Source organism: Acanthochromis polyacanthus, chromosome 3 (genome assembly GCF_021347895.1).
Source record: "Acanthochromis polyacanthus isolate Apoly-LR-REF ecotype Palm Island chromosome 3, KAUST_Apoly_ChrSc, whole genome shotgun sequence".
Lineage (NCBI taxonomy): Eukaryota > Metazoa > Chordata > Actinopteri > Pomacentridae > Acanthochromis > Acanthochromis polyacanthus.
This window is the reverse complement of record NC_067115.1, coordinates 14415869-14438921: the sequence shown is the minus strand read 5'-3', so window position 1 is coordinate 14438921 and position 23053 is coordinate 14415869. Positions and strand designations below refer to the sequence as shown.

The 23053-nt window shown below is 37.5% G+C and overlaps 3 protein-coding genes across 9 annotated transcripts in view; 2 read left to right on the top strand and 1 right to left on the bottom strand.

The window, feature by feature from the left end:
- Positions 1–22330, top strand: part of LOC110960477 (kynurenine formamidase) — a 51275-nt gene extending 28945 nt beyond the window's left edge. For 3 of the 5 annotated variants that reach the window (XM_051945175.1, XM_051945177.1, XM_051945176.1), the window contains 10 exons: positions 14321–14411; positions 16557–16661; positions 16745–16793; positions 16869–16954; positions 17061–17133; positions 17257–17354; positions 18277–18355; positions 19557–19692; positions 19851–19955; positions 21432–22330. In XM_051945175.1, coding sequence (XP_051801135.1) covers positions 14321–14411; positions 16557–16661; positions 16745–16793; positions 16869–16954; positions 17061–17133; positions 17257–17354; positions 18277–18355; positions 19557–19692; positions 19851–19955; positions 21432–21461 — 852 coding nt within the window. In that variant the 3' untranslated portion in view covers positions 21462–22330. Of the gene's footprint in view, positions 1–12623; positions 12683–12710; positions 12849–14320; positions 14412–16556; positions 16662–16744; positions 16794–16868; positions 16955–17060; positions 17134–17256; positions 17355–18276; positions 18356–19556; positions 19693–19850; positions 19956–21431 lie in introns of those variants that run through there. The other 2 variants (XM_051945178.1, XM_022207739.2) reach the window with 2 other exon arrangements.
- Positions 1–23053, bottom strand: part of ogal (O-GlcNAcase like) — a 49493-nt gene that overhangs the window by 7480 nt on the left and 18960 nt on the right. The window lies entirely within an intron of this gene.
- The window catches only part of cant1b (calcium activated nucleotidase 1b), a 47981-nt gene that overhangs the window by 16159 nt on the left and 8769 nt on the right, over positions 1–23053 (top strand). The window lies entirely within an intron of this gene.

Genomic DNA, 23053 nt, shown 5'->3' with positions numbered 1-23053 from the left:
TGTAAAAAATCTTTGGTATTTCAGAGTGTGTGAAGTGGTTTTGCCAGGACACTTATTGCCAGAGTTGTTTTTTATGTGTATCCCAGGCCCAGCAGACGAAATTCATTTTGGAAACAATAAAGGCCGCCAAATTTGGACAAACTGTGTTGATTGTAAAGAGCAACGTGCACTTTAAAGTGAGCGCTGCCTGATTACTAGTTAAGAACAGTGGAGCAGAGTTGTTTAATTCAGACCAGTGATCAGAGCATTCGGACCGGTAGGTTTCTGTTGTTGTTTCTGTGCGTGCTGACCCAGCTAACCGCTCTCTGCGGACAAACAGGAAGCCATTTATCCTGGCCAGTTTCCCCACAGCTTTCTTACTCAAGCTCCAAGATTGTCCTTTTGTCTTTTGTGAGCCAAGGGACAATGATATTTTCGATTAAATTGATTTTTGAAAACTGAGCCCAGACCAGTTATGTAACACGTGACAGCAACCCGGCTCACCTTCTTTCTGGCGTACAAAGAACACTCCATCTGATGAGAATAATCACCCAAGAATATACCTAGATCACCTACACTCTGAAAACAAGGTTTAAGGTTCGCCAGAAAAACTGAAGGCCACTGTTACATCAGCCTTTGTTAGTTACGACAGCGCCTATGAAATATGTACTTAACCAAAAGGCAAATTATTAAACCCCTTAAATGGCCAGTTTGTTACATGTGCCACTGTTAGATTTTTTGTTATCACAGTCGGGAGCGCATCATTTGATTAACTCCACCACGATTCTATGCGTTATTATTTTTAAGGCACCTATAGATTTAAAACTTCAAGACAAAAATGGGCTGTAAAACATTAAAAACAACAAAAAAATGTCTTAGAAATGTTGGAAATTAATGTTATTTTTCCTCTTCCATGATTAATGATTTTTAACCAACATCATTCCTGATTATGACTTAACTAAAATATTATTTCATTTTCTTGGATATTAACTGTTCAAATGCCATTTGCTTACATGATCCAGTTTTACAATGTAAATAATCATGGTTTTAAATAAGTGATGAAATGACAGAAAGAAAAAAGACAACAAAGGATAATAATAGGAGCCAGTTTTTCATGCAGTTAAATTTACCATATGGAGTTAAATGTTTTAAAAAAAACAAACTCAACTCAAGCTCTCATCTTAAATGGTGTCAAAAAACAGAAGGAAAAATGAAAGAAGAGATGAAGATGGTTAATTAAAAATCATAATAGTCTCCATCTGACAACTTGCTCATTCAGTCTCATTTCCTTTGCATACCAGAAACTTCCTCTGGACATTCCTGCCTTTTTGTCTTTGTGTGCCTTACGATGTATGTTCCGTGTCATGATTATGGGAGGCTCCTTACCACGTCTTCACAAACAACTGTCTGACTGTATATAAACTCATTATGGAGTCATAAGAAACACATCCTACACCCATAAAACTCTGACTGAAAAAGAAGTATTGTGAAAAAACCCAGAAGATGTTAAACCAAAACTTCCTCAGACTGTTTTAAATGTCTAAATGAAATGGCCACGTTTAACAACTGTTGTGTTGCACATGAAGACCAAAGATTTATCCGTCCACTGAGAGATAACCCAGATGAAAGTGGGTTACAACCTTTCTTTGAGTTTATTAAACGATGAAGCTTGTATAGCTCTTGAATGTGAATGCCAGTGACAATATATCAGGTCACACCTACGAAAACCAACAACAAAGAACAATTATCGCTCTAATGGCCTAAAATGGAAACAATACCTGTACAATTCCATTCTTGTTCTCACAAGCAAACTGCTTTTCGTGCAAATGACAAGAAACAAAAGTCATTTGATCAAGTGGCAAGCTGATGTTTATGTTCAGTAACAAAGCAGGAAGAGGTGTCACTGCTCTTTATTCTGCCAGCAAAATCTTGGGAGTGGATCTGATGAACATTATATATCGGTTTCATTTTAACTGTGAAGATCTGGGACCAAAAACAGAGATAATCCTTAATGCTTCTTTTTGCGAATCTTAGGCCAATTCTTGCCTAAGGTGACGCTTATCAACCCAAACTGTAGTTTTACTTTTTAAAAGTTTTTCTAAAAATGGTGTCAAAGACAGCAAAAAATCACTAATTACGCTATTTTTTCATTATATAACGCAGAAACCAACTGTCCACATGATAATTTTAAGACATATGTCTTTATGATTAGTTCAATTTACCAGTGACAGATAAATAAAATGACACGATTACACTACACATACAAGCCACTCAGGACGAACTCCACTATACAGGACGGACAAGCTTTTTTTAAATTCAATATTTCTTTTTTGATAAACACACACACTAACGCATTCCACATAACTGTTGCAGCGCAAGACTAAAAAACCTAAATAAGTAAAAAAACTAACTACATGAAGCTCATGTTGCTCGAGTTTACCTCCATAACCAGACTACCACTGGCTTTTATAAAATGAGTCAGAACTTGCACAGATTAAATTTAGCAAAATGCTACAACACAGGAGTTGCTGTCATCCATACAAACTGTCTTGTTGATCAAGTCTTGGCCACATTATGTCAACTAAACAATAGCCAAGACATCTAAATTAACAAATAACAACGCAATAGTGCCACATTTGTTCAGAGTAATGCTGCATTTAGGTTTGAATTAGAGACATTTTCCCAAGAATTACTTGCTTTTAAAACACGTTCCAAAGTCAAGTCTTTGTTAAAATGTGATTGGAAAAGTTTGGACCATTGCCACTAAAATAAAAAAGATACCATCCCACCTGTCTGCATTCCTCAGTGAAACCAAGCGTCGGACTGATTGGCCAGAAAAACATGATATAAAGAGTGTCCTGTTTGGGTGAAGAATATCACCTTTGAAATGTCAGAAAAAAAACTTAGGGAAGCATATTCTCAAAAGCAGGCACATCCGTGGCTATCTGGCACTGTTCAAAGTTCATTTTTCAAAGTCCAAGAAGCTCCAGGAGGATGGGGGAGTAGATCCATGTGGACCCCAGAAAGTGCAGACGAGCTTCAGGCTGAGCTGCAGGCAGTGTCCCTGCTCCTTAACAGCAGCCATGGTTCTCCAAATGTGTGTGGTGGCTTTTACTCCTGAATTATGGGGTAGAATGAATTTGTCCCACATGTTGGTGCCATGCTTAACATCCTGTTCATCCACATCACCCCTCCCTTCTGGTTTCTTCCAATGCTGCAACACCAGGTTTCCTCCAGTGACCTTCCAAATGACAGAAATCTCTGGTGCTTAGAGTTAGATAGGGATGGAGCCTCCCGACTCCTCCTCGAACCAGCATGTGACCGGTCTAGACTTCCATTTTAAAACCTCCAGGGGAAACTCCATATCTGGAGAGGACACACTCTGTTAAAGGCATACTAGACAATAAAATGTTTACACAGTATGTTCAGTGTTACACATCTGGAGGGTTAGTTCTTTAAACAACCATTATTTGCGTTTAGGTGGAAAGATGCCCTTTCCAATAGCCCATATGGTTTAAAACCTTTACATTTGGTGTTTACATTGCAAACCTTGAACTACATTACTCTTTTGACAGTTAAACCAAATGTGTTACGTAATTTAGTGGGCAGTTAACTTAATGCGACTAAAAGAGTTTTTTGCTTAACTGTCTGTGTTCCTAAATATAAGCTGCAGCTAGCTTGTCGCTTCATGTTAAAGATGGGAACTGCACAACCAACTAGTCAGCGCCTTCCAATGGCTCAATATTCAACACTGTATGTTCAGTTTAACCAAACACACAAACGCAGTCTCAAACACCAACTTTTTTGCACTGTTTTGGTACAGATTAAAGAAAATGACTATTAGAGGTGCTCACTAAGTAGCCAGACTTTTAACCTTTAGAAGTGAACAGGCTAGGTACTTCCCCATTTCCAATCTTTATGCTAAGCTACTTCCTGTTTGCTTGTACCTTCATGCGCAAAATACAAATAAAGAGTGCATCCTTGTGTCCAAGTATTTCCTCCAAAGTGCGTAAAATTTCTTTCCAGTGGCCGTACTAAACAAACTAAGGACTTGTTGACAAGATTGAACGGCATTGTTGCAGTTTGTGCCAATCATTTTCCAGTGTAAAAAGGATCAGTTCTCGTCCCCTTTCCTGTTCTTTGGTGGCCCGGCCATATGTTGAGGCAAAGACATGCTGTGGAATTCTGGGATTTCTGACCACCACCCTCAATTGAGCTTACCACGCTGTAGCCATCCTCCGCACGTTAGGACTGGTTGCCTATGTTAAATCAAGACATTATAATAGAGCATGCTGATCAACAAAAATCCATCTTGTGTAACAATAGCTGACCATAAATTTAGGTTAACATGCAGGCTAACTTACAAATCAGTAACAACAAGGAAGCCCACCAACTGTAGTGATATCATATATTCTATGATCTCGCAGGCAATTGCAATGCATGCTAGCTTCCGTATGCGAAAACTCAAGGTGAGCAACGCAATAGTCGTAATGGATTTCATTCATTCATGCACTGTCGAGTGTTCATGCAATACTGAACTTACTTTTTCCACACATCTGCCAATGAGATATGATTTATACACACATGCACAGAGATTCATGCTATATAAAAGCAAAAGTTAGAAATTATAACTACAGAATTCTCCCACTCACTACAGGAAGGGAGCCAAAAAAAAAAACAAAAACCAAATCCAACAAATTTAGGACGTAATTTAAATTGAGGTAGCTTTATATTGTCTCATAGAGCTCTTTACAAAAGAGCTGCCAACACCATGTTATTTAGGATGTGAAGCATAATTCTTGGTCAGTGTATATAGTGCATATGATCGTAAACATAAGAGAGTGATGATTCTCTAAGGTGAACAATATACTAGATAACCGAGCATGTAAAAGAACCAGCATAAAAGGATAAAGCAAAATCAACTTATTGCTCTTGCACTGGAAGGTTGCAATTGAACAATCAGTAAGAGATAGAGCTCTGTTATCAAAGCCATGGTGTGGCATGTTCGAAAGTATTGGGTACTTTTATGTCGTCTATGAATGCTCAGAACAGATACTTATCAGTTAACATTGTCATAATTGGGAACATTGTCTTGATCTTCCCATTTTGTGCGCCTTTCTCGTGTTTAATGTACCTTCTCTATTTGCATTCTCATTCATTAGTTTCTCTTTAGGTCCTCACGTCAGTGAACCCGATCTAGGTGCTAGCACCGACAGCTTTTGTTCATTTCTGCCGAAAATAATGCGTCCGATTGTTCCTGTCAGTGAATCAAGCTGGGATGCGCTAAATAAAGGAGTTGTTCAGACAGAACTTAAAAAAAAAAATAATAAACAGTAATCATTATCTTGAATGAACCGATCATTGGCTCTTGTACCTAGACTACGACGAAACATACATATCGAAGATAGTGCAATGTGAGAATATAAGTGTATGTTATAAAAAGCAAAGGGTGAAGTCTATTGAATGATGGAGACAATGCTAGATATCGTTTCAGACGATGACAGATGAACATCATGGCCTCTGATTCTGTTTTGGTATATCTGACTCCCATAGTCACTCCGCACTGAAATGAGCTTCAGATTGGTAAAGTTCAACATCACTTACAATGCTTACAGAATCCAATAAGAGACCAATATCACAAATTGATTCTGTCCTCAAACGTAAAAACATCTATTCACCTCATGTTTGAACCTCAGCTTACCTTTGTACTGAATATGTTCTTACATTTGTTGATGGTATTCATGTCTAAATTGTATTTGTTTTTAATCGCATGTTACATTATTTGACAGAATCCTGTTATTTTGACCATGTGTTAAACATATAAATACATCTTTATGTCATGTTATTAAATTATAAACCTTTATCACTCAAATAAAACTGTTTTTAAACAATACATTTGCTTTTACACCTTGTCAGTTTAAAACCATTTCTTGGACTTTTACTGCATTTTTCCTTTTAAATCATGGTAATTTAGGTTAAGTAACTGATTAAAATATAATCATTATTCAGCTGGGTATGGGTAAAAAAAATTTTTCTAAAAAGCTTCAGTTAGAGGAAGTGAAAACTACTGTAAAAGTTTGCAGTTAAACTCGTTAAATAACAAAACTATGACCAAGCAAAACGAACTTCAAAACACCTGGTTTATTTCTTCTCAGACTATTACCTAGTCTTAGATTGGTGGTCCAGCTGTCCAGCATGATAAAAAGACAGTGTTAGATGTTTTATAATCTAAAATCTCTAGCATTAAATGTCATCATTACTTTCTCTCACCTAAACAAGAAAATTACCACTAGAAACTCTTTGCCAAGTGATGGTCAAAAAAACACATTCCTACCATGTTAACAAAACCCTATACTGAGCCTTATGTTATGACGGATCAAAGAAGATCAAACTGTGACACCTTATATAAACCTGAAAAGTGACGGTTCAACCATCTCTCTGACTAATATAATGGCGCTATCTTAAATGTCATTAAGGAACGTACTAGTTGCTGATGGATCTTCGAGCGGCGGGATAACTCAGTGAAGAATTTGTCTTGCCTCTTATGGCGAACTTTTTTCTCTGCCTGCCATCAGGACAGTGTGAATGGGGATGGAAGATGAACTGCGAACGAAAGTCGGAGTGGTTGAGACGAAGAGACCATCCGTAGATGCTTTAGCTTGCCAAGTAACATCACTGTTTTAAGCATATTGCATGGTGTTCGGTAATGATTATGATGGTAGTAGGCAGGGAAGAGATGGCATATGCACTAAATGATATTGACGGGTCGGTTTGCCATGCTACCTCTCTCATCTCTTGGATGTATCTGGAGTGTAGAGCGGCGGGCGCAACGGAACACTTCTTCCTCTTTATAGAGTGAGAGCCGCGGACTAGTCTACCCTTGATATTTTAGGCGATTGCTCTGACCTTGAGGTCCCAGTCTGCACACACAAATTGTTTGCATTATGGGGACAGATGTCTCTATCAGGCCCGTTCTAAAATGTCAAAAACAGAACGACGAGACTTTAATGCTGCCACTTATCTCTAGGCTGCTATGAGCGCCATTATATAAATTCTCATCAGTACATGCTTCACTTAAATCTACTTAACAAAAAAGTTGAGTACTGGCAAGTTTTGCAGAAGTTTCTTGTCGTTTACATCAAGATTTTAGTTTTAACGCGTGGTAAGTCTTGGACAAGCTTAAGTTGTTGAGTCGTGCCTCATGGCGTAATCTCCGCCTATGAGATTTATCCGAAAATGACAAAAAGTATACTACAAATCGGGAAACATTGTTCAGAGATATTATCTGTATAACGGCTGTTGAGGAAGTTTGCTCATGTGTACAGTCGAGCGAGCAGCTGATGTATACCTATTCTCTTTCCCTTTCTCAGTGCAAGCCGAACAGCTGCACCATGATTGAGCATCTAGATCTCTGTTCCCAGAGACAGTTCAGATCAGACTTCTTCTAAGAGGTTAAGCTGAAAAATTCAACTGTCAGGGCTATAGAGCAAGGCGGACAGGAACATCTGCAGAATTCTAGTATAAAATGCGGTTTACAGGAAACACATCAGAGCCAAAGAAACACAAATTAAAGATGGGACAAGGGGAACTAAGCAGTCTCACCATCTCGCACGCGACCTCCCACACCAGCGCATCCAGGCGTAAGATGGTAGAGAAACATCTGAGATCTTTCTTTCATCTGGATGGAGTTGTCATCCATCTGGCGCCACAGTGAAAGATTTCGCATTCTGGCACTTTCCTCCACCACCTACAGAGAAGACCGTATCGTAGATTATAGACGGCGAGAGTGCAGGAAAACTACTGAAATGATTTTGTTAGATGTCTTCCTCAGGAATATGTGTTGATCTATTTTCATTGACGTGAAACACTGCAGCTTCTCCACTGAAATTATCAAAAATATGTGTGTAATGCTTCGTAAATAATTGCAAGTTACTTTTAATCATAAGTTCGAAGAGAATCTTACTAGTATTTTGTGTCATTTTACGTTAGTTATTGAACTCTTCCTGCTTTTTACAGTCTAAATATGTCTCCTTTGACTTAATAAATAATAATAATAATTTCACAGTTTGTTTGTCACATCCCCATACTGTCTGTGCGCAGTTGGAAATATTAAAGTGACTTTCTCAAGGCTGAGCCAATCACGAATAAACATTAAAAAAACAACAACTCTTTTCTAAATAACTGAAAGTTTAGAAAAAGTTCACATTCATAAATATTACAAAAAATTAGAGATTTTTATCTATAAAACATTCCATTAATCTAATCTAAGAGTAAGTGAAACAGCAGTTGGGGAACCAAACACACTTGTGCTGAAGAGTAAGAGGCAGCAGGCATGAGCAGTCCAACCGTCGTGTACGATTTCCACAGGACGTCAATGGTTCCCTCCTTCAGGCGGCTCCTGGTTTCCAAGGGAAAACGGTCGATGGTCTTTGCAACCATCAGAGGCCTGATGTGTGCCGTGTCTTCTCTCACAGTTTGTGAAGTGGAAGACAAAGAGAAACTGGGGGGTGATAGTGGGGTCAATATGTCAATTGCGGACTTTGTAAACAGGTGTCATAGTTGATATTTTTGCTGTTTTCAGGCCTAAAATCAACATGGCTGCCTACAACCAAACACCACATGGCATTTTTAGAGAAAGATTATTCTAAATATTATATGTGAAATTGAGTAAAACTGAAATTGAAAGTTTTTTATAAAGATATTGTAGTAAACCTGTTGACATGCGATAAATCCACACTTGACTCGCACACTACTTTAGATTAAATAACTGAGAAAACCTTGGAGTCTCTGCAGTCTTTTCTTTAGGAGGAAATGACATCATGTGGAGCAGGTCATTTGATTTAGATTTTTTTTTTATTTGGAATTTTTTAAAATATTTTTTCGTTAAGCATTGCACAACAACAAATATTATACAACAAATAGGCACCAATTGTGTCATACAATTCAACTAGTCCAAGCAGCAAGAAAAAGAAAATATTACATAAAAAATACATAAAATAAGTTAATTAAAAATAAATTAACCTCACAAGGATAAATATTTAACGTGAGAATTATAGACAGTATGTGATTTGGAATTAACACACTACACCTTGAGAAATGTTTTTCTAAGGGGGAGCTTAGTTGAAAGTGGTTTCTCGGAGACAGATACAATTTGTTTTTCCCATATAAATTTTGATATATTGCCAAAAAAGAAATATCCGTCATGATTATCTCTATTAAAAGAATACAATGAAAACCATTTTTGAATAAGCTCCCTTTATTATCGTTTAGCTAATTTGAGGGTGGTTGTTATTAAATTTGGATGTTTATTTTGTTGACATTTCAATGACACCCAGTATTTTTTTTTATTAATAAGTGACTACTTCCATAATAACTAACTATGGAATTTGTAAAGACATGATCATAATGAACATAAAAAACATTATTATTTTTTTACTTTTGATAATAATGTATGCAAGATATATCCCATGTACTTCAAAAGTCCCTCAATTATATACTGACCCTTAGAACATCGTGGTGAGATTTGGCTTCGTAAAAATATGTTTGCGTTGTATTTCCTGGTGAATCTTTAATCCGGTCAGAACAACACACAAGACCAGAAAAAACTAAACCAAAATGAGGCCAAACTGTCACAAAAAGACCAGAATGAGACACAGAAGTAGAAAATGAGGAACAGAATAGCAGAAAAGACAAAACTGTCCTAAAGAGACAGAAAACTCTTTGGTGTAATAACAGTGACCGTCCACTGGGGGCAGCATGACTCAATGGAGGCTTCATTAGTAATCAGATTACTTTCATCACCTGCTGATACAAACCTGCAGCTTCATTTCACCTCAGGACAGACTTGGATTACTTATTATTGCCGTTATTATATTACAGAGTGACTTCCTTCTGAACATTTTGACTAAATTACAGCATAAACTTTGTGTACTTTTACAATAAATATGTGTATCCCAAAATGTACAAGACAAACCTAAACATTACAGGAATAAATTCTAAGAGTCAGATTTTCTTCTTACAACATGACTTTATTCTCTATTCTGACTTTGTCTGTTTCTTAAAACATTTCATTATAATTCTTCTCTTCAATTCTCTGTCATACCTGAAGTGTATTTTGTATTTATTTCATAGTTCATTTTTACAGGGACAAATACATGACATCTGTAGAGATGAAGATGGTTCATTTAATGATATATTTTCTGACACATTTTAGTATTTTTATGCAGATAAATCAGATTTTCATGAAATTCTGTGAATCAAAAATATTGAAATTGAACTTAAATTGTTTTGGTTTAAAAACACATTTGAAATGAGAACATATTGAATATAACATTTAAAATAAAATACAAAAATAATATTGAAGGTGATAAAATATTTCACTTCTCTATCATGTGTTTTTTTGTTTTGCTCTTTTTACAGTTTGTTTTTGCAGCAGCAGTGTTTAATTAAATATAATTGTGGTTTGAAAGCAGCTGAGCTACAAAATACAAACAGAAAACTACAGTTACACAACAAAGCTTAATGTCTCTGTGTAGAGTCTCAGTCATCAGGTCATGGTGATCCTAGGAGCTTCAGTAGAAACCAACTGGACTTATCTTGTAGGCTCTTGAAGACCTTCTGTTATTACCCTCCTCTGTTTAGAGATGATGTTCCAGGTTGACATAGATGTCTTCCTTCAGTCCTCTCCTTTATAAAGGTCTGTGTTCTGTAGTTTATTTTCCTTTATAAAGGTCTGTGTTCTGTAGTTTATTTTCCTTTATAAAGGTCTGTGTTCTGTAGTTTATTCTCTCTATTATTGTTGGTGTTTCATTCTTGGGATCAACCAGTTTTTTTCTCATAGTGTTGTTGGGTCTGAAGTAAGGCGGTTTGTTTTGTTTGGAGTTTTTCTGACACTCTAGCTATGTTTGGTGTGTAACGTACTAAGGAGCAGAACATTCCAGAACAACACACAAAGATCCAAAGACCCTTTCCCAAAGCTGTGAATTTGGCAAGACACCATTTCAGAAGACAGCTGACCCAAAATTCACCCCCAAATAGAACATCTGCTGATCGGATGTTTACCGCTAAAGGACCACTAACGGTTCTCTGGGAGGCAACATGATGCCTCCTACCTCCACTAGAATCTGATAAAGGTCATTAAGTGTCAAGTGTGAGGAAAACCTCTGCAGGATTGGCATTCGCCACAAGAACAGCTTCTTCCCCTCTGCTGCATCGCTGTTGAACACTGCCTGTGACCCACCCCTACCCCTACACTCTACCTGACACCAACTCCCACTGTAAACCCGCTGCAAATCAGCTCTGTTGATCACATTAATTACTACTGTTGTAGTAACTGTGCATATCTTTAATATGACTCTGTTTTCACTGGTTGGACTGAAGAAGACTAAGACCAGGAACACTCTGGCTCGAGAGGTAACACTCTCCTCTATTATGACTATTAAATGGCTGGTTTGGAGCCATGCAATAAATGGGAACCCACCCCAGAGATCATCAAGGCTTCAAAAAAAGCCACCAGGGAGTACAACATGGCTCACAAAAATTCATTTTTCCCTGTTCTTTTCCTGTTCCTGTTTACAGTTGTGCCATTTATTCTGAATTTACAGTCTTTGTTATTTATTTTTGGGCCTCATTAATAAGTTATTCATTCATTTAGTCCTGGGTTTAGTCCATGATACCCTGCTCCTGTGATATCCAGTCAGATCTGGTTTAGTCCTGATTTTAGTTCATGTCACCCTGCTCCTGTGAGACAGAGTTTAGTGTGTGATTGTAATTCTGTTCAGTGAATAGATAACTTAAGTTATAAAGATGTTTTGCTTTTGCTTAAGCACTTTTTATTGTTTAGTTGCTGATGTGGTCAAATTGAAGCTGTTGTGCATTAGAATCCTCCAAGACAAATGTTACAAAGTGGTTGCTGGAGTTATTTCAGTTATGCAGATATTTATGGAAAATACTGAAATGTGTTGTGCTCATCCAGCTACAGAACTTTCATCCATATTTTACATGAAGAACTATTTTCAATACTGCCTGCTGTTGCAGGTTTTTTTTTGCCTTTTTTTTTAGCTCAGTGTTGTTGTTTTTTATTATCCCTCTATAATAAGATTTTAACAAAATGCTCTTAAAATACACCAGAATGCAGGAAATAGGATCAGTAATTTTCAAAATCTTCTGGGGGAGGACCCCCAGACCCCCCATCAGCATCCTGCACAAACCAAATCTCACTCTGAGGTCTGGCCACAACTTGGCAACTCTGAGTTATTGTGAGCAAAAGTCATGGCCACTGTGGTGTAAAACATTTATACAGTAAAGTATCTCTGAATAAATCTAAATCTTAATGTGGAAAAGCAATTTCTCAGTTTTTGTTAGCTGTAAAATTAAATGTTTGCTCACATCCTGTACATCTCTTGGGGCTAAGCCCCCCTGTCCTTAAAACCTAGTGACGCCTCTGTGTGAAGGCTGTCTGCTTTTCAGCAGAAGAGCAAGACATTCAGCCTGGAAGTCACACAGATGTGATTTATGATTATTTTGGTCTACAACTGTTTGACTTGTAGATGTTTCTTTGTCATTAGTCACGTGGTCTGTCAGCAGCTGGATGTAAATAAAGAGTAAATAGCTGCTGGGTGTTTCTCTTCCGCATTTGTTTTTAGCTCAGCTGCTGACTGTCCCACCACCTGTCGAAGAGTTCAGGGGAAACGGAGTCATGGAGGTAAAGAAACAGGAGCAGTTTTGTGTTTTTTAAAGTTTACACAGCAGAGGGTCGATGTGTTGACTCTTCTGAGCTGAGAGTGAAGTCCACATGTTGCTTCTTTTAGGCAGACACTTAAATCACTTCTGCAGAGAAAATGACGCACTGGACTAAAATGGACAAAGACGTAAGAGTTAGATTTTTTACTGTTTTCTTGTTCTTTTTGCATTATCAGATCAGTAGACGTAGAAAAATCGCAGGAGTTTACTTATTAACCACACCGACAGGAAGTCAGGGACCGTCTGCAAATAGCTGTCTGAACTGTCACATGGACTGGTTTTGTTACCTCTTAAACCGATTTGTATGAAAATTAATTAAAAAGTGTAAATGTCTGTGTTTTAATTACATGAACATTTGTTATCTCAGTACACCATTTAATAGCACATTCTACTCTATTATTTTAAGAGGATTATTATTTCTTTATATGATCCATGGTTTTTAATGTAAATATTTATATGGATATGAAACTTTGTATGTTTATTGTTAGTTTATTTATTTATGTATTTGCATAAATGGCTGCCTATATATATTTATTAATACCTTCCATGTCATGTGACACAGTGGCTTAAAACTGTTTTTAAAATGGCTCCTCAGAAGGTACAAGTGTTTAGATTAGATATACTCTGTGTACGTATTATTAACATAATTTATATTTCAATATATTTCAATTAATTTTATTTCAATTTATACCGTAACCGTTATTTCCTTCCATTAGCTTAATATCATATGAGCAAAATCATCCAGAATTTGTAATAAATAGGCCCACAGAGAAGACACTTCTTTATAGTAATGTTAATATTCATCTGTTTCAGTAAATTCTGTCATAATCTGGCCAATTGAGAACATTTCCTGTGGAAAATCATCAAACGTAAAATGGAGAACCACAAGCCCAAAACCAAAACATACTTCTTTGAATCTGTGCGAAAGGAATGGGCTGCTGTTACAGCAGATCAATGTCAGAAGCTGGTGGAGAGCACGCCAAGATGCATGGCTTGCAGTCTTCAAAAACAGTGGTTATCTAATCAAGTACTAACTCCTGTGTGGATCATGTCACTAACAGACAAAAAAGGAATATGGAATGCCTAAAAGCTGTTTTGGTCGTGTAATGTCATAGCTATTGATGTAAGAACTGAAGTGATTTTGGTTATTATCAAGAAAACCATGAAGAATAGCTAGATATCAGCTCAAAAATTAAACTCTTATGAACTATTTTTGTTGGTATCGTTATATTTGTCCAATCAAATGTACCATTAAATGGTACCAACGTTGAAATGAACAAGAAATTGAAGAAAACAAGGGTGATCTAATATTTTTTCCATGACTGTACATATATGCATATTTTTTAAGGAAAATATTTTTCCCCTCCCGTGTCACATGACCCAGTGTTTTCCTCTGTTTCCCTGTTTTGATCATTATTCCATTAGTCCTATTTTTCCAACAATAAAAGGACCAAACAAGGAGGCAGTAACTCGGTGCTCAGGCAGCAGCAGCGGAGGGCGCTGTGCTGCGGCTCCTCTCCGCTGGTCTGCGGATCATGCTGCTCGGTGCTCGGCTTGGTTTCATGGCCGCTCGGCTCTCAGGACTGTCCGTGTGTTGCAGGAGCTTGAGCGGCAGTATTCCCCCAGCAGGTGGTCCCACAGGATGTCTGCAGACGACGTGATCAAAGCCCATGTGAAGGCGCTGAAGGAAGGTCGGTTTGTTTTTAAAGCTTATCTACTTCAGTACACAGAGCGCGGCCGCTGGAGGCGATCAGGAGGCCTGCAGGGCAGGTGGCGAGCCAAATATTGAATACCAGAGAAAATGTGTCACTGTCGAATATTTGTAGGAGCTGCTGCTGTAAGTTACCTTTTAAATGTGAATTCTGAGGTAAAACTGCACTGATTAAACTCATATTAATAGCAGATCTTGATTCTAGTCTTGTACCAGATTACCAGCTCCTGCATATGCTCCACACTAATTTGTTCATATTTTGGAGCATACATTAAATTAGGTCAGCACAGTGTGGCAGGTTTGTTGTAATTTCAATAAATATACATCAAGTGGATGTACTTATAGCTAGATGGGTAAGTTAGACATATCTGGCAGAAGTGAATAATTTGTTTTTGTGGAGTACGAAATATTGACAAATTCTTTTTTTCACTGTAAGCAGCATACAGACTTCAATGGATAAGATCCCTGAGTGTGATTTTTTTGTTGTTGTTGCATATGCAATTTTCACCTTGCTTTTCTTTCTACCTTCATCATCATGAGTTGTGTATAAAAGTAGGCTATAAAAATCTATGATTCCTGTATTTAGATCCTTAATTACAGATTAACAGTAATAAAGATGCAAACATGCATGCTGTTCTTGCCATCACCTTCAAAGCGTGGTGGCGCAATATCACAACTAAACTCATTGAAACCACACACTGTATTTTAGTCCAAAGATCACAAAATGAACTCACTATCTCCATGCCAGCTGCTGTAAAGTAAAACAGAAGAACAAAGCTAACACTCTGAGGAGGTGCAAACAGGTCGCTTTTTTGATATTGATAAATAACAGCTAAATGTAGTGTTTTATAAATGTTGTATCTGTCGTTTCTACCCACTAAGATGTGAAAAATTCAGTAGTTGGCACACTGATTATAAGGCTATGTTTTCATGGAGATACCAGTTGAACTAAAAATACTTCTTTGCTGAACTGAGATATTGTACTGGAGAGGAAGTGGAGAGATAAAAATAACAAGAAACTGATAATGCATTTAAAAACTACACAAGTTTGTTTCTTCTTGATTGAAATGCAGACTCTCAGGAACATAATGGTTCTTCTGAAGGCCCTCTGGTTCTCTAAAGCGCCATCAGCAGTTGAAGAACCTTTTTATTTAGGGGGAAGGGTTCTTCTCATACTTTAATGCAGTTCTTTAATATAGTAAAGGTTATTAAATATTTCTGTTTGGTGGCTGTGAGAAGCATAAAACTAAAGCTACAGTTAACCATTATTTTAACTGGTTTATCATTTGGTCTGTAAAACATCAGAAAATAGTGATAAATGCCAATCAAAATTTCATAAATCTCCAGCTCGTGTCTTGCAATATGTTGTTGTGATGTTTTGACCTAAAAAACTAAATATTAAATGCATTATATGTGAAGACACCCAGAAATGCTTACTTACTTTTTTGCCTGAAAATTGCTTGAACAGTTATGAAGCCCTGTTATCAAAACGGGAAGAAGTTCATCCACAAAGAACCATAAGGATAGTAGTTCCAGAAAGAACATTTTTGTTTAGGTTCTTTGGTGGGCCATTTTATGCAGCCTGAAATTGCATTTTTTTACATTTGTCTTTGAGGCAAGTTTGTTGATTCTTTAAGCTAAAAGATGTGTTTGTGGAACTGAAGATGGTTCTTCTGTGTCATCAATTTGAAGAACTATTTTTGGTTCCAGGTAGCACCTCTATTTTCCTGAGTGTAATAAATGAAAAAACCTTATTACGTAGCATTGGATTTGTTGGATTTCACTATGTACATGTGTCACTTCTGTGAAGTGACACATGTTGTGAGTTGACCCTACTAGTACATAAATAGAATGGCACAGAACTGAATTGAATAGGCCTGTTTAACTGTAGACCACTTGAGTTGTCTTAGTTGGAAAAACACAAATGTATTAATGATGGCTGCATTCTACTTACCTGCTGTTGTGGTTCAGAATTGTGGCTTCCTGGGACACTTATTGAAACTGAGCCATCATTCATGTTGTTATTATCAGTGTCATAAATGTCTAATAATGCAAAAATCAGTCTAACATCCAGCTCACAGTGAGTGTATTTATCACTATGCCTTTGATGCTGTGTGTTGTTCAGGTACTGAACGAGCCCGAGATCTGGCTCAGACTTTACTCAATGTGCCATATGGGGAAGGAGATGGTGAAAAACTGGACGTCTACATACCCAAAACCAACACTTTGGGTATGCACATATACAGCTGCCTCACAGATGCTGAAGCTTGAATCACACACGATGATTAACAGGCCTCGTGTGCTCTTTCTCAGACGTCCATCTAGTTGTTTACCTCCATGGAGGCTACTGGCAGTTCCTCAGGTACAGTCTCAAGCTCTGTCTGCATTTCATAATTAGATTTGTCTTTGTGGGTTTTAATTTTGGTGCTTTGTGCAGCAAGGAGGAGTCTGGGTTCATGGCCGTTCCTCTTATTGATAAAGGCGTAGTGGTGGTTGCCGTTGGTTACGACATCGCGCCCAAAGGTAGGAGTCGTTTTATGAGTGCTGAAGTTGTTCTTAGGAGGAAAGAGGGATCATTTAAGAGGACAAAATGAAAATGTCAGCCTTCTGCCTGTGGCCTCGCTTTCAGGTAACATGGACCTGATGGTGTCACAAGTGCGCAGGAGTGTTGTGTCTGTGGTGCAGCAGTATTCTCACATCAGGTAGCAGTTTTCTTCCTCGACTTCATCACCCTGTTTGAGGAAAGTTCAGCTTCATGTGCCACATTATAATGAAATTCTGTTTCATGAAATGTCACCGTCCTCACTTGTGTTTCTGTCCTTCAGTGGTCTGTACCTGTGTGGACACTCTGCTGGGGCTCACCTGGCTGCCATGGTTCTCTCCACTGATTGGTCGCAGTATAGCATCACACCTCAGATCAAAGGTGAGGGGTGAAACAGGACAAGTCAGGGGTCAGTTCAGACTCGAAACAATTCTAGCTGAATTTTAGGAATTTCGTGTGTCTTCAGACTGGCGGATGTTTGTAACGCTACCTTCAAAAAATACCTACCTGGGAAGTCATTTTAAGAGTTGAATATGTCCAGAAATGCCATGACATTTGGTGAGGACACAGATGAAATTATTTCCAGCATGTCTAAATGATTGAGTGGCCTCAGCAGAAGCCTGATATTAAATTATTGACTCTTAGAAATTGTGCAGTATTTCCATACAAAGTGTGATATTTTGGCCCTGGAAAGTTCTGGTACAAATGTATACATGGATGTATCCATATTTTCCACTAAAAATACAGTCTTTGGTTCATGTTTCACCAACTTTTGAGGCCTTGAATATTGTAGACTATGATGTGTGGCAAGTATGGCAAGCCAAGGTTCCATTTTTTTTGCTATTTTGACTTGACAAAATGGTGACATGGACTCAGATAACAGATGTGCGTTGAAGTTCATACATCAGTGTAAATACATGTGCGACATACAAGTTGCTTCCAGGTTGTCTTCAAGCTGGAATATAACAAGTGACACTTATTTTGCCTTTTAAAATGTTTCTGTACATATACTTGAAATGAACACTGAACAAAGAAACTGATGATAATTCAACAACATTCACGATAAATCTCATGTTTATTGTCAAGTGCTAAGACAGCTATATTTGCCATACATCAGATTCTACTAAAATTAGAGGATAACACTGGTGAAATGTCAAGCAAAACTGTACTTTTACACTTGACTGATGTATGAGATAGTGGTTTGCCTCTTTCTAATAATAAGTAAGAAGATGCTCAGAATACAAGGTTGAGGGACATGTGGTGTAACTGATATACTTTAATATGTTCTTTAAATGTCTTTTAGGTGCTTTCCTTGTGAGTGGCATATATGACCTCCAGCCCATCCTGTCCACCTACGTCAATGAACCCCTGAAGATGACAGAGTAAGTATCTTCCTGCAGAGCATAAAATAACACCTTTTTGTACAATTGCATGCACTGTGATATCTGTTTATGTACTTTTGACGAAGAAATAGCACATCTTTTGCTTCAGATACCTTCTAGTGTCACATGTCACGCCTTCATTCCATTACCCACTGTTATTCACAATTTCCTTATCTTTTGTTATTTGCTGCTTTTTGTCAGATCTACTAGATCCCTTAATTCAGTCACCCTTTGTTCTTTGTTGTCTTACCATTTGTCAAAGTGGAAACAACATGGACGCTGCAAAGTTGATGTGTTTAATTGCTCATCAACATGTTGATAGCTGATCGCACCAAATATTGCTTTGCCTGATTTTTATCTGAGTTACTGATAATAAGCAGCTTTTTAAGCTATTCTAGGCTACTCTGTGTCCATGACAAATAAAACTATCAAGCTAATATCATGCTACAAAATTTATGTTAGCAAAAAATATATGTGCAATAGATGAATCTGCATTATTAATAAAAAAAATCTCTTATTATCAAGTGAAAATGTACTTCTGTCAACTTCTCAGCAAGTTGTGTACCAACATTTCTGACAAATTCCAACTCTGCATAAATGCACAATCTTTACAATGACAGTCAGGAGTTGAGTTGCATTGTGGGTAATGTAAACTGCAGATTTTAACAAGGAATAGTGCATGAAATAAAGATAATTGTGCTTGTGTTTGGTTGTTCTGAATTATGTCATGAGTGCCGCAACGCTGCAGGAGTAATGGTAAACTAAGGAGTGCCCTTGGATGGGAAGAGATGTAATCTCATTACTTACCGGATAAACTCGACACTCTCCCAACATGTAAACACATTAAGCAATTTCCTTCTCAGTCTGATTACTCTTGGTAATCTGTATTTTCTCAGCTTTGGACACTGGAGTTGCTGGATATACAACTTTGCCTTCAGTCTTGAAGTATACTTTGTATCTTTTTGTACATTTCATCTCTTCCTCAAACTAAAAAAATCCAGATCTGAACATTGAATCATGGTCCAGATTAGGTTGAGGAACCCTGCAGTAATCTATTTGTATGTGACTGCCTCTTGTTCACACTGTGTGCTGCGATGCTCACTGTGAAGCTATAGATCTCTTTGTGTGCCTCTCTGTAATTGTCCTCTGCTGTACCAGTCGGTGCCTCACCGCTCTGTTTCCTGGTGTCTGCTGTTGGCAGGGAGGTGGCGGTGAGGAACAGCCCCAGCAAACTGGTCCCTCAGCTCAAACTCTCCTCCTCCAGCTGCCAGATCGTTGTGGCTGTCGCTGAGCACGATTCGCCGGAGTTTCGCAAGCAGTCTGAAGAATACTATAAAGTCGGTACTTATGACTGAGATAAATGCTATTGGGTTAATCCAACTTGTAATATGCACTCCTGAGATATCAAGTTTAAACTTTTCCGAAATGACTGTGTATATGTACTACTTCTTCAGCATTTTCCACATTACCCTTATTTTTTATTTTGTCTGTTTAGGCTTTGGAACAGTCAGGACTGAGTGTGACCATGGAGGATGTGGCGAATACAGACCACTTCAATATCATTGAGCAGTTGGTAGATGGCGAATATCACCTAACAAAGGTATACATGTACACAGATAGTTTAGATGCATCATTGACTGGTGCTTTGTCCCAGAATGTCCTCTCTCTTTCCTTCTAGGACTGACAGCTTTACAAAATTATTTTACCAAATTAACTTTTTTTTTTTTTTTTTTACACCAAAAAGAGACCAAAAGCTCTTTGCCCCCTGAGAATTATCCCAGAAAAAAAATTACAGGAGTAAACCAATAGAAGCAAATCACATTTTTTGATCCCATTTGAAATGTGCCATGAATCACACATAAACTGATCAAGCATAACATTATGACCAGCTGCCTAGTATTGTGTTGGTCTCCTTTATGCTGCTGAAACTCCTCTGACCCAGTGGTGGCATTGTCTTGTCTCCGTGATGGTGGCAGTGAATTCTGTGGGTTTGAGGGTGGGACCTACCTAGATCAGGCATATCCTCGTACATCCCACAGATGCTCAGTAAGATTTAGATCTGGGGAGTGAGGAACCCAGGAGAACCGCTTAGCTTAGCTCTGTCGTGTTCTCCGGGCCACTCCTGAGCAGTTTTTGTGGTGTGTCGGGGTGCATTGTCCTGCTGTGGGTGGCAACTGGCATCAAGGACTGCTGGGGGGTTGCTTGACCTGCAGTGTTTAGGTGGGTGGTACATGTCAAACATCCACATGAATGTCAGGACTCAAGGTTTCCCAGCAGAACGTTGCATTATTACCAGATGATCGATGTTTTTCACGTCACCTCTCAGTGGTCATAAGGTTGTGGCTGATCGGTGTGTGTTTGTCTGTTTAGAGGATAATTTTTCAAGCCAAGAAAGTTGCAGGTTGTCTCAGAAATGTTGAAGCATCCGACTGTGAAAATATGTGATTAATGTGTGATTCTTTAAGATTGAGATAAAAATACCAAGATAACAACCTTGCTGGTGTTGGTGACATACAGTTGTGGACAAAAATGTATATACACTTGTGAAGACTGTTTATATCTGGGCAGTTTGAAGTGATTCCTATAACTCTGAATTTTCTATGATGGAATCCTTGAAACTCACAAATCTTTTTCACAAAAACAATCATGCATTTAGTTTCTGTCATAGATTTATTCTAGGTCTTCTGGAAATATGTCAAAATTTGTGCAGTTTCACAGAAAGATATAGTCTTTGTTGACTTGCAAAATTATCTTTTCAATCGACAGACGTCATATGTAACGGGAACAAAACATTTTTTTGAGTCTCTCTGTTGACTACATACCACGCATATTTTTTTCTGAGATAAGGTGCCATGAGGCCCACTGGAATGGGCAGGACTTCACCTTCACTATAGACAACAGAGTTTCAAGGTCCTGGATGCTGTCAGCCAACTTTTTCACAAATATTCCATCTATTTTAATAGTTTCTCACGAAATTCAGCATAAATTTAAGGACTGTTGATATTTTTTTACATTTTAAGGTTATGTCATATTATGCACTTCTAAAACCAGTTTTATGATCCTTCTTTCTCTGTAGCTTCTCCTGAAGATGATGGGGAAGAACTGACGTGTTTGAGTCCTTGTCTACATACGTTTGTACCTCTGAACAGAGTCCTCGTGCACGATACTGATAAAATATGCATTGTTTCAGGTTTGGACTACAGTAAATGTACAACTCCTGTCCTTTTGAACAAAAAACAAGGTGGCGTGGGTTGTTTTGACCGTTTAGTTCACTGTTTCAGTATTTTTAATGAACTTTGTAGTTACTGTTGTCAAAAAAAGCCTAAATAAATGTTGTATGTTCCAATGACATTAACACCTTTGTGCCCAAAACCTTGTCAATTCAAGGAATGATGACTGTAGCAAATTTTACTGCTCATATGTAGTTGTAAACAGAGCGCTTCATCGTGCACGATGTTTTTGTCAGGAAACTCGGTTCAATTCAATGCTGAATGTTGTAGAGTTGGTTGTTAGTTTTGGCATATTTCCACTGTTTTGTAAATGGGTGGGGTTGTCTGGTGTGGGTTTTTTTTTCCTGTGACAATCTGCACCTCAATTTAAGTCCATGGTTTGGACAAGAATAAGAAATCATGTCAAGAGTAGAGACATATCTTCTGCTATCTGAATGTAGCTTTTAATTGTAACTTCCCCAATGCGGATATCTCACCCAGGGAACTTTACTGTGATGTTGGTAAAAGATGATAATGAAATTATATATTTGCACTTTTTATTTGAGCCTAACTCTAGTATTCAAATAGATATCTTTTTAAACAGAAAATGTAGCTAAGTTTTACTTGATGCGCATCATTACTGGTTGCCTTTAATATAGGATCTTGCATAATTGTTTACGTTATTATTTACTCCATGTTCTATTAATCATGATTGTAGATTATAAAGAGAACACTCACAATAAAAATATTTATATTTGAGAAAGGACATGTTGACAGTTGTTTGTGTATGCAGGTGAATATTGGATGTATTTGATAATGACGGTGTTTTTAGTTGTCGCCTCCAAACAAGATGCAAGAGTACATTCATGCTTATTTTGCTTCAGTTTCACATCTGCCAGCAAAAACCTCCTAATAACTGCGTGACAGATGGTTTTGGTTCGTTGATTAATTGCAAACTTATTGTAGCACAGGAGAATATTAACTCAAGACTCGCCCTGATGTCTCAAAATCTAATTTCAGGGTCTTTTATTTACCTTTTATTAATTAGGCTTACATGGTTTAAACAAATGACCAGAACCTGATACAAGTCCAGTAGTGTGTGTGTGTGTGCGTGTATATATATATATATATATATATATATATATATATATATATATATGTATATATATATATATATGCGCATTTTTCTGGCTTAACTTAAAATAATTTTGTACATACTTTATTGTACATACTATGATACTATGATATAAGCTAATTTAAATACTAAAATTAATTATTTGGCTAACTCGGATAGATTTACAGCTATCTATTTACTTCAAATGTACCTTTTATAAAATAAAATAAGGGAATATTAAATAATTAAATACAGATTTAATGATGGTCAAGATGTATTTATTAATTAAAAATTTATTGTAAGCCAGAGCCCTCTGAAATGATGATAACCTCATTCCGTGGACTTGCTTTTAATAAACAAATAATTACTTGTACT